The following is a 10,754-nucleotide window of genomic DNA, read 5'->3' as shown; positions in this document are numbered from 1 at the left end:
CCATGTAATCCAGGTTGATGATCCAGAACTTTAAACTTTCTGCTTCTCTGCAGCAGTTTGTCTTCAGATCTTCTTCAGTGTTTTTACCTCAGAGTTTCTCAGTAATTGATCTGAATAACATTTTGTGTTTCAGAGATCAGAACCTCAGACTGAGAGCAGAAGCTGCAGGATCCGTCTGTCCCTCTATGAGGAGTGACTGGTCCAAAGATAAACCTCCAGGCTTCAGTACTGAACCAGAACCATCAGAGTAAGAAACCAGTTTCTAACTGATTCATGTGACTCTGCAGAGACCAACCAGGATTTAAACTTTGATTTCAACTTAGAAACTGATTAATGGGACCAAAACATAATTTTAAAACATTTTAGTTCTTTTTTCAGTTGTGATCTTTAAGAGAACAGAACAAACTGGATGAAAAACTAAATAGTTTCCTTTGTGTCGTTATGAATCTCCAGCAGCTTCATGTTCCACTGAGGTCTGGAGCCTCATGTATAAAAGAGAGCAGTTTTTACTCCAACATGGACAAATTTAGAAAAGTGCATCGCACAAAATATTAGGATGTATAAAACTGTACGTACAAACCTGCTCACCTTTACTTTATAAATCACAATTTATAGGAAATAAATGGTCGGCCTGTCGCCTCCATGAATACATATTAATTTAAATTAGTATAAATACCCAGAAGTTTGCCACCACTGAAGCCATAACCATGGCAACGTCCTTGTTTGTAGTAGTGTAAGTATTTATAATAACAGTTATTTATTTTATTTAAAATGTAATTTCAGGGCACATAAGGTCACTCCACAAAAAATAAAAATAATAAATTTTGAAGAAAAAATTTCACGTACAAAAAATAAAATAAAGAAATCTAAGTTCAAATGGCTGTTTGAGCAGCAGATCGTTCAGCCGGGATTTAATGACAGTCAGAGAGTCTCTGAGTGGGAAAGTGGACGTTTATTCTAAATAGTAGAATCATGTTTATAAGTTTACATTTACAAAATAAAGATGCTTTATTCTGTAAGGCTCATTCACAAAGCGGCTTGACTGGAGGATGGCTGCAGCTGGACCGGTACCGGTACTGCTCGGCTCCTTCTTTAAGTTCTGCTCAGAGATACAGGATGATCCGTCTCAACAGATCAATTTATTTAATGTCTTGGGTGACAAATAAACCCAGAAACAGACAAAACGAGCAGAACCAGATGGAAACCAGAACCAAGTGCATTAAAGGAACCAGACCGTCTAAATAAAACAGGAACTGGACTCAATAAAATTGGACTGTAACTAAACTACAACTATACACAATTAATCAGGACAATAAAACTACAAAGTGAAAACAGAACCAAAGTCCAAAGAATCATTATGAAGTCAGATTTAGCAAAAAATAAGACAAATTTAATAAGTTGTTGTTGTTCTGCTAACATGTCCAAATAATGCTCTGTCACAGTTCAAGGCTCTTTATAAAGTTCTTAGATAAATGCAAGCTGGACCTGAATCCAGTTTACTGGATCTCCACCATTAAATAATGATCCATGTTTCTACGCTGGAATCCAGATCAGAATCAGATTTTGGACTCTGAGCCTCTGATGGAAACAGTTTTCTACTCAGACAGAATAAAGATTTCAGATGGACAAATACAACCAGAGAAAGATCCATCATAACACCAGATATAGTGAAACACTTCAAACCAGAGATCATCAATGTTCTGAGGTTCTGTTCTGACTCAGCTTCTGGTACCAGGACGGCTCCAGCCTGTTGTTAGTGAACTATTTCAGTGATGAAGAAATATCTTCACAGAGGGAGGAAGAGGAGCAGCGTTGGTGAGGAGGAGCAGCTGTCCTGCTGTGCTTTGTGTCAGGAGGTTCTGGTGGATCCGGTCTCTACCAGCTGTGCTCACTGGTTCTGCAGACAGTGCATCAGGTCCTACTGGGACCAGTCTGCTCCATCTGGACCCTCCTTCTGCCCCCAGTGTGGAGAAAGACCCAGAACAGGAGCTGGACTGCTGACAGCCAATCAGAGCAGCTGTGCTCCAGGTGAGACTAAACCAATCAGAGCTTCCTTCCTTCCTTCTGGTATAAGTTTCATATCAATAGAATAATATTTGGAGATAATATATAAGGCATGCAGATATCAGCAGGCTATTAATTTGCTATGCCATAAAATGCTTCCCCCTGCTAACATGAAGAGATGAAGAGTTAAGAGGGATTTCACCTTTTCTACATAATGACACTTGTTCTCTGAGCTTCTGCTATAAGCTTCATATCAACAGGACAACAGACAGGGGATGTAAATATTGGGAGGTTCAAAAATTAAAAGGCATCCCCTCATACATTAATAGACTAGACAGTTCAGGATGATATAAAATGTTCTACATAATGGGCCTCTGTTTTGTAATGCTTTAAGTTATTATGGTGTTAAGAAAAAGCAGGGATTTCAAACCATCTGTGAAGAACATTTTCATCAGACACTGACTGAAAAACGTTCAACTCATGTGTCTCAAAGGTGTAAAAACCATATTTATTTCAGTTAATCTGTGAAATAAAACCCACCGTTTTAAGGCTGACATGGTTAAGAAACGTGATAATGTTACGAATATCTTCAAAAGTTTCCTCTTTGGTCATATTTCAGACCGTTTTCTCATCAATATGCGAGAGTTTAGAGTGATGTGCGCTCCTGCGACAGGCCATGCAATTCTCGGCAGGCCTGCGTTTCTCGGTATAACACCTGTAGCACCTGGCCTCTAGGACAGACTTTGAACACCCCGGTTTTAAAACGTCCTCGACCCCATTCTCCACCGTCCTTAGAAGTAAAACCTCTTGTAAAGATACAGACGTGAAAAGAAAAACTCAAATCCCAGGCTGAACATGTTAGTCAGAATAAATAAGGTCAATTAAAACAAATGTGTCCGTCGTGGTGCAGTTTGCTGATAGACAGAATGGATCAGGACTGGAACACAAAAGATCTGGTTAGAACCTAAAGAACCAGAAATCAGCATCTCTTCCTCCTCAATCATCTCCTGAGGCTGATATGGTTCAGAACATTTTGCTATGATTAAGTTTCTTATTGTGGTTTTAGTAGACCGTTATGGTTTGATTATTAGGTAATCAATTATTTGCTTATTTAATGTATAATAACATCAGCCCAACTAATACAAATGGCGATTTAAAGAACAAATCATACTTAGAGATTAACAGTAAATACATAAATATTTCCTACTTTAAAAGGTCTGTTAGGTTTTGTGGGTTCACTCTTTGGGTTTTCTGTTTGTTTATTAAGAAATGTTGACCTTTTGTTTTATTAATTCAGTGTTTAGTGATCGTTTAATGTATTATTAATGTCAGACACAGACTTGCAGCCCAGGGGCGGTTCTAGATGGGGGCCAACAAGGTACAGAAGAAATTATGCTAAATAAATGTATTTTGTTAATATTCAGAAGTGGATTTTTTTTAACCTTCACAATTTTACTTTAACAATGACTTCAAAATTATAGTGCTGCACTTTTAGCTGCTGTACAGGATCATGGTTTCCATCTACTAGATCAGGATCTGCAACCTGAATCTCTGGAGACACAAGTGGCTCTTTGGCTTATTTATTATATCAAAGGATGAAATGTTGCTCTGTTTTTTAAGTGTCCCCATGAAATAACACTGACTATCCTGGCCCTTGTGGTAAATTTTGTCTGGAATCAGCCTCCAAACCTAACTATTTATTTGTATAAATATTTTAGTGATATTTTTTACAATACCAGAGTTTTCACATATCTTTTATACATTTGGCTGTCTGAGGATACATTTTGGTTACTAAATTAGATGTTATGATCAGTTACTCAGCATTTGAACAGTTTACCAAATACTTTTTACACTTGCTTAATTAAACTTGTTTAAGGTGTGCTACTCTGATTGGAGTACAGTTTTGGAGTACTCGAAGTATGAACGATTGCATGGATCACTTTTTAAAAACAAAAAACAAAAATATTGTCTATCACTGCAGCGACCATCCCGCCCCATGACAGTAGGATGACGCGCCGTGGGGAGCGCCCCTTATTTTATTTTCTGAAAGATGACAACACCTAACCTATTATGGTGTGTAAAAGTCACAGTCCCAGAAATCTTTATAGAAATTCACCACTTTATTCAACTCTGACTAGATGAATAGCACAGAATCAGTAACTATAAAAGTAAACAACAAAAGTGATAACACAGCGCTCAAAAAACTTGTCTGCTCTTCTGAGTTCAACACCTGCCTGCTACTTGTTGCCCCTGACTCAGATTCTTGAGCCTACAGCACCATATAGTGAGCAAAGAGGGAATATATTACATATTTGGCTCCTGCAGTGCATGGAGACAGGAAGGTGGACAAAGCAACCTGCTGCTTTTACAGAAAGAGCGAAGAAAAGTCTGAGACAGAAACCTTTATTTACTTTGATAATAAAGCAAAGATTAGAGTTTATATATTTAAATGTAATAGTTATAACAATTTGTTGTTTACCTCTAAAGTACTAAATCAAATAAATCCATGCCATTTTCAAACTATCATTTGTCTTTAAAAACATCCGATCGGATGGCGAAAAACCATTTTAAATGTGAACATTATCAGATAAACAAGCAGTTTCTTTGGCAGTTAAAAAGTTTTTCTGTAGATTTCCTAAATTAAGGCTGGAAAAGGAGAAAACATTATTCTTTTTCTCTGCCTCTTCTGCAGCTGCTGATTATGGGAGAAGCTCAGATAGAAACTGTAAAATGAGGACATGGTGACATGATGCAGAAGAGTTCATGTTGTTAAAGCATTTAATGGACATGTTTCTGTAAGGTTTTTTTTCATCTGATCTGTTTCTTGAATCAGATCCTGACAGAACAAATTCTGGTCACAAAACAGACAGAAATATTCTGTCTGACAACAGAACAACATTCTGTTCCTAAGAATGGATCAGATCATGTGACATCAGAGATCGTATAAAACTTTCTAATCTGATCCAGATGGTTTTGTTCCAACTTAATCACAAAGTCACATTTTTAATTCAGTTGTTTCTTCTGTTTCAGCAGATGTTGGTCTGCAGGAGGTTCTAGAGGATCATAAGATCAGTCTGAGGAGGAGATGTGAATGTGTGACTGAAGGAAGTGATGAAACAGGAAGTAGAACCCTCCTCAACAAGATCTACACTGATCTCTACATCACAGAGGGTCAGAGTGAAGAGGTTAATACCCAACATGAGGTGAAGCAGCTGGAGAGAGCTTCCAAGATCCAGAACCTCCATGACTCTCCAATCAGGTGCCATGATATCTTTAAATCCTTCCCTGACCAACATGGAGCCATCAGAGTGGTTCTGACCAACGGCGTCGCTGGTGTTGGAAAAACCTTCTCAGTGCAGAAGTTCACTCTGGACTGGGCCGAGGGCTTGGAGAACCAAGATGTCAGTGTGGTCTTTCTGCTGTCGTTCAGGGAGCTGAACCTGATCAGAGATCAGCAGCACAGTCTTCTCTCACTGCTCCATGTTTTCCATCCAACACTCCAGAACCTCCCAGCAGAGCAGCTGGCTGTCTGCAAACCCCTTGTCATCTTTGATGGCCTGGATGAAAGCAAACTTTCACTGGACTTCAGTGGCAGGCAGCTGGTTTCTGACATCACACAGAAGTCATCAGTCAACGTTCTGCTGACAAACCTCATCAGGGGTATCCTGCTTCCCTCGGCTCTCATCTGGATAACTACCAGACCTGCAGCGGCCAATCAGATCCCTCCTTCATGTGTTTCCAGGGCAACAGAAGTACGAGGCTTCACTGACGCCCAGAAGGAGGAGTACTTCAGGAGGAGGTTCAGTGATGAAGAGCTGTCCAGCAGAATCATCTCCCACATCCAGACCTCCAGGAGCCTCCACATCATGTGTGGAATCCCAGTCTTCTGCTGGATCACTGCTATGGTTCTGGAGAACATGTTGACCTCAGAGCAGAGAGGAGAGCTGCCCACGACCATGACTGACATGTACTCACACTTCCTGCTGGTCCAGACAAAGAGGAAGAAGAGCAAGTACCATGGAGGAAATGAGACAAGTCCACAGGAGCTGATGGAGGCTGACAGGGAAGTTCTTCTGAAACTGGGGAGGCTGGCATTTGAACATCTGGAGAAAGGAAACATCATGTTCTACCAAGAAGACCTGGAGCAGTGTGGTCTGGATGTCACAGAGGCCTCAGTGTACTCAGGAGTTTGTACAGAGATCTTCAAAAGAGAGAGTGTGATCTTCCAGAAGTCTGTCTACTGCTTTGTTCATCTGAGCATCCAGGAGTTTCTGGCTGCAGTTTACATGTTCCACTGTTTCACCACCAGGAATACAGAAGTGATGGAGAAGTTCCTGGGAGAAAAATACAGTGAAACATCTCTGGAGGGCTTCATAAAGAAAGTCATGTATAAATCTCTCAGCGGTAAAAATGGTCACCTGGACCTGTTTGTTTGCTTCCTTCATGGTCTCACTATGGAGTCTAACCAGAGTCTGTTAGGAGGCCTACTGGGTCAGACAGAGAACAGTCCAGAAACCATCCAGAGAATCATCAACAATCTGAAGGAGATGAAGTCTGATAGTATCTCTCCTGACAGAAGCATCAACATCTTCCACTGTCTGGTGGAGATGAACGACCTCTCAGTTTTTCAGGAGATCCAGCAGCTCCTGAAATCAGGGAAGAAGCTCTCAGAGATCCAGTGTTCAGCTCTGGCCTTCATGCTGCAGATGTCAGAGGTTCTGGATGAGTTGAACCTGGAGAAGTACAACACACCAGAATCGGGCCGACTGAGACTGGTTCCAGTTGTGAGGAACTGCAGAAAGGCTCGGTGAGTCCAGACCAGTGATGGCTTAGTGACTTTGAAAAAGTAACTTTCATCAGATTATTGATTACTCCTTGAAAAAGTAACTTAGTTTGATTACTGATTAAGGTTTTGGAAAGTAACTAAGTTACAATAAAAGTAACTTTTTTAGTTACTTTCAGCAGCTGCTAACTACAATGCTCCACCACCTGTGAAAATTACGTTAAGCTTTGCCAAAAATTAATTAAAAGTTATATTATAATAGTAACATCAACAATCTGTCTCCTCTTATAAAGTTGAACTGAAGGGCAGATTGTTTAATGGTTACAACATAAATAACTATTAATCTTTATGTTTTCCTCTATTGTGTGTAAACTCTAAATAGTATATTATGCTCCCCACCCCTCCCTGCCCCAGCCTCCAGGTTCTGTGTTACGGCCTTGTGTTTGCTGTTATAGCGCAGCGCACAGAGCTTCTCCTGCTGCTCGACAGCTCAGATCACCTTCTGCAAAGATTAGTGACACTTATCTTAATATTAATGATTATAATGGCGTTTAGTTACACATCTTTACAGTCTCGTTCATTCATGGCTATTTTTAAGTTTATTGTTGTTCTTATTAGTCTCAATGTTTGCAGTTTTCTGGAGCGCAATGTGAAGCTCAATGTCATTCACAGCAAATATATTAACTTGTCATTAACAAAGACAGCAGGATGGATCATCTGGGAAATGATGGACAGGGAGAGTCTGACTAAAACTACCTGGATGTCAGACAAATTCTGGGATTTATTATGTGTCTCTGCTTATTTCCAAATCCAAATGAGTAACTTCACATTCAGAAAGAACCACAAAAAACACAACCAGTGACTCATTAAATTTGCAAGCGATTTAAGAAAAAACAAGCCCAGAGTCTTTTATAATAATCTGACTTGGTGACAGAAACTCAATAGTTCCTGATTTTCGAGCAACAAAATGTTCATCTCCCTCCATTATTCATGTTTGTGTTGCTGCTGATAATGTCACATAGAAACGGCGTCGCTCCTCAAGACACGTAAAAGTAACTTTAGTCATTACTGGATTTGAAAAAGCAACGTGTTACTGAACAAACTGGTCCAGATGTCTTCATTGTATTCATTCACACAATGAATGATGTGTGAATGCAGCATTCATTGTTTGCATTGTTGCTCTGTTTATTCTTCGTTGCTCAAATTGCTTCTGGTCGTTTTGGCCTTTACTTCCTTCATTCTTTGGATGATTTCAATCATCTCAACATTCAGCTGCTCCAGGACAGCATTGCTGCAGCTTTTAATGTTTTGAGGTTTTTAAAAATATTGCACTTTTTTATCAATCTTAATGTATAAAATTCTATAAAACAGTTTTTTTATGACAGATTCAATCAATCAGAGACATTTTTAACTTTTACTCTTTGGGCCGCTATCCTATAATTCACATCTTTGGCTCTTTTTTTAATAAAATCCCTGTTTAGATTTGATAGAAACTTGGACCATTAAAATAAACTCCTGCATCAAAGTTGTTTCCCTTTAATCTAGTTGGAAACTTTGTGAACCAACTTTTCTTCTGCCCACTAGTTTCCTCTGAGTTTATAAATGAGAGCAACATGAATGGATTGTTCTGTAACCTCTGTCTGCTGCCAGTCTTGGTCAGGATTCTGACCAAGACTGGCCATTGTTCGTTAAATACTTAATGAAATATATTTGTCCTATTTGATGTTTGTTGTGAATGACTTATTCTGACAAATGAACAAGGTAATTAGTCCAATTCTGTTGTTTATTGAACGTTCAGAAACTACAGCGGCTGTAATGAACCACAGCAAAGGTAAACAACGCTAAAATAACCTGAACAGGTTATCAACTCAAAACCACTCCTACCTTTTTACTCTCTTCGTTATTTAAGCACACTCGTTGGCGTTGCAACTGCCTGAGCTGCGCAATCAGAGCAGAGATTATGTTAAAAACAAAACATTCAGTCTGTTACAATATCAGGTTTTAAGGCTTGATGCTTATTTTATGATTATTAATAATCCTCCCCTGAACACAGCGAAGGTTGATGAGCTGATTTAATCTGCTCCTCTGCTACCGGTAGTTAGTCGGTTTTTGAGTCACTTTTTATTTGTTAGTGGAACAAAAATACACTGAATTGTGCAACACCTTGTTGAAATAATAGTTAGAGATTATTATTTTGCTGAGTCATTAAACACACCTTGTTGATTTTGTTTTAAATCTTTAATAAAACTACAAACCTTTTGGATCTTAGTGAATATTTTTGATAAGTGCGTCGGAAGAGGACCTGTTGGTTTCAGCATCCTGGTTGGTTCAGTTTGTCACCTGCTGCCAAGACCGACTCAAAACCTTCAATACGTCGATCACAATCGACGTATTGATTATCTGCTTTAGACATTCCAGTCTCTTCTAGTTACTGGGAGAACTGGTTCATCATGAAAGATGCTTGCACTGTGGAGCCACAGTGGATAATCTGATGGGGAGAGAAGAGGACAGCTCTGCTGGAAGCATCAGGCTGCTTTTAGCAGAGCTGCTGGATTCATTCATTACCATCTGGGTCTTTCCATCATGATCTGTAATTCACATCTATAGTAAGTGGTGGGGGGCACCTACGATAGACTGATGGAAGATCTTCAACTCTGCAGCTGAAGCTCCTGGTTTCCTCAGGAAGGAGAGCTTGGTGACTGTTTAGTGTCAGGAGTTCATCTGGATGTTGGATCAGATGAAGAAGCTTTGATCACATTTACATCCAGCACAGTCAGATCCTAACATGGAGGCCTGAAGATATTTACTGAGTTCTCCTGTTTTACAGCAGATGGTTTTAATATTTAATAAAATCATTGATTGCTCAGATGAATTGTCCTGCTGTCCAGAATTTCTCCTGCCTCTGAGCCATTGGCTGCTGGAGACAAGAGAGGAGCCATGATCCTAGAAGCTGAAGTTTGTCTAGAAAATGAATGAATAGAAACTATTTTCTGATCATCACCATCCGCTCCACCATGTTGGGTCTGTTAGGATATCAGCTCCACTGTTTTCATCCGTTCCTTCATCTTCCAATGAAAATCCTGTTTTAAAGTCATGTGATGAAGAGCTTCTGATCCAGATTGTTGCTGCAGCAGTCAGAGCTCAGCATGAAGAAACAGGGAGGTTTGCTAACAGGCAGCCAAGATGGCCGCCGCTAAAGCCTTTAGTTGTTCTGAGAACATGGAGCCTGAACTATTTGAACCTGTTGCTCAGCTTCTCTATTAAATTGACATTTGAACAGAACCAGAACCAGATGTTAGCTATGAAATGATCAAACTCAGTAAATTGATGTGAAGACCAGATGTTCATCAGATAATATCATTGTTATCATATGTGTTTATATAGATTATCTGGTTTAATTAGAACTGACTTTATTTCTTCTCTAATCACAGACTTGGTGGCTGTAAACTCAGAAAGGCTGAATGTGAAGTTGTGGCTTCAGCTCTGAAGTCCAACCAACATCTGACTGAACTGGAAATCAGTCAGATCAACATAGATGGAAACATTACAGACTCGGTACTGAATCATGTGTGTGAGATCCTGCAGAGTTCAGTCAGTAAAGTTAAGAGTCTGAGGTTTGTTTTCTCTGTTTGTCCTATAAAATATTTCATTGATACTTAAATAATTTTTTCTCTTCAAATTTATTCTGTTTTCTTTAAAAACAATCTGCTCTCAAAATGTCAGAATGTAATTTCTAAAATGTTTTACTTTGTAACTGAATTATTTTTTCTTTTCAGACTTTGAGAATATTGATCTTTATTATTCACTTTAAATGTTTTGGACTGATGAACAAAAATAAGTTAATAAGTCAAAGGATGATAATTAATGATGGAGATGTTTCAGTTTGTTCTGAGAAAGATTCAGATGATCAGATTGATTTATTTCTCTTTTCTTCTTCACATTAATAATGAAAAGTTCCTCCAGAGTA

The 10,754-nt window shown here is 39.0% G+C and overlaps 1 protein-coding gene across 2 annotated transcripts in view; it reads left to right on the top strand.

The window, feature by feature from the left end:
* The window catches only part of LOC103457036 (protein NLRC3-like), a 17,791-nt gene that overhangs the window by 1,266 nt on the left and 5,771 nt on the right, over positions 1-10,754 (top strand). Inside the window, exons 3-6 of one of the 2 annotated variants that reach the window (XM_017301801.1) lie at positions 134-247; positions 1,793-2,028; positions 5,038-6,811; positions 10,219-10,401. In XM_017301801.1, coding sequence (XP_017157290.1) covers positions 134-247; positions 1,793-2,028; positions 5,038-6,811; positions 10,219-10,401 — 2,307 coding nt within the window. Of the gene's footprint in view, positions 1-133; positions 248-1,792; positions 2,029-5,034; positions 6,816-10,218; positions 10,402-10,754 lie in introns of those variants that run through there. The other variant, XM_017301800.1, reaches the window with a different exon arrangement.

The sequence above is a fragment of the Poecilia reticulata genome, linkage group LG20, assembly GCF_000633615.1.
Source record: "Poecilia reticulata strain Guanapo linkage group LG20, Guppy_female_1.0+MT, whole genome shotgun sequence".
NCBI classification, from domain to species: Eukaryota; Metazoa; Chordata; class Actinopteri; order Cyprinodontiformes; family Poeciliidae; genus Poecilia; species Poecilia reticulata.
The sequence above is the reverse complement of the archived record's forward strand: the minus strand, read 5'-3'. Positions and strand labels throughout refer to the sequence as shown.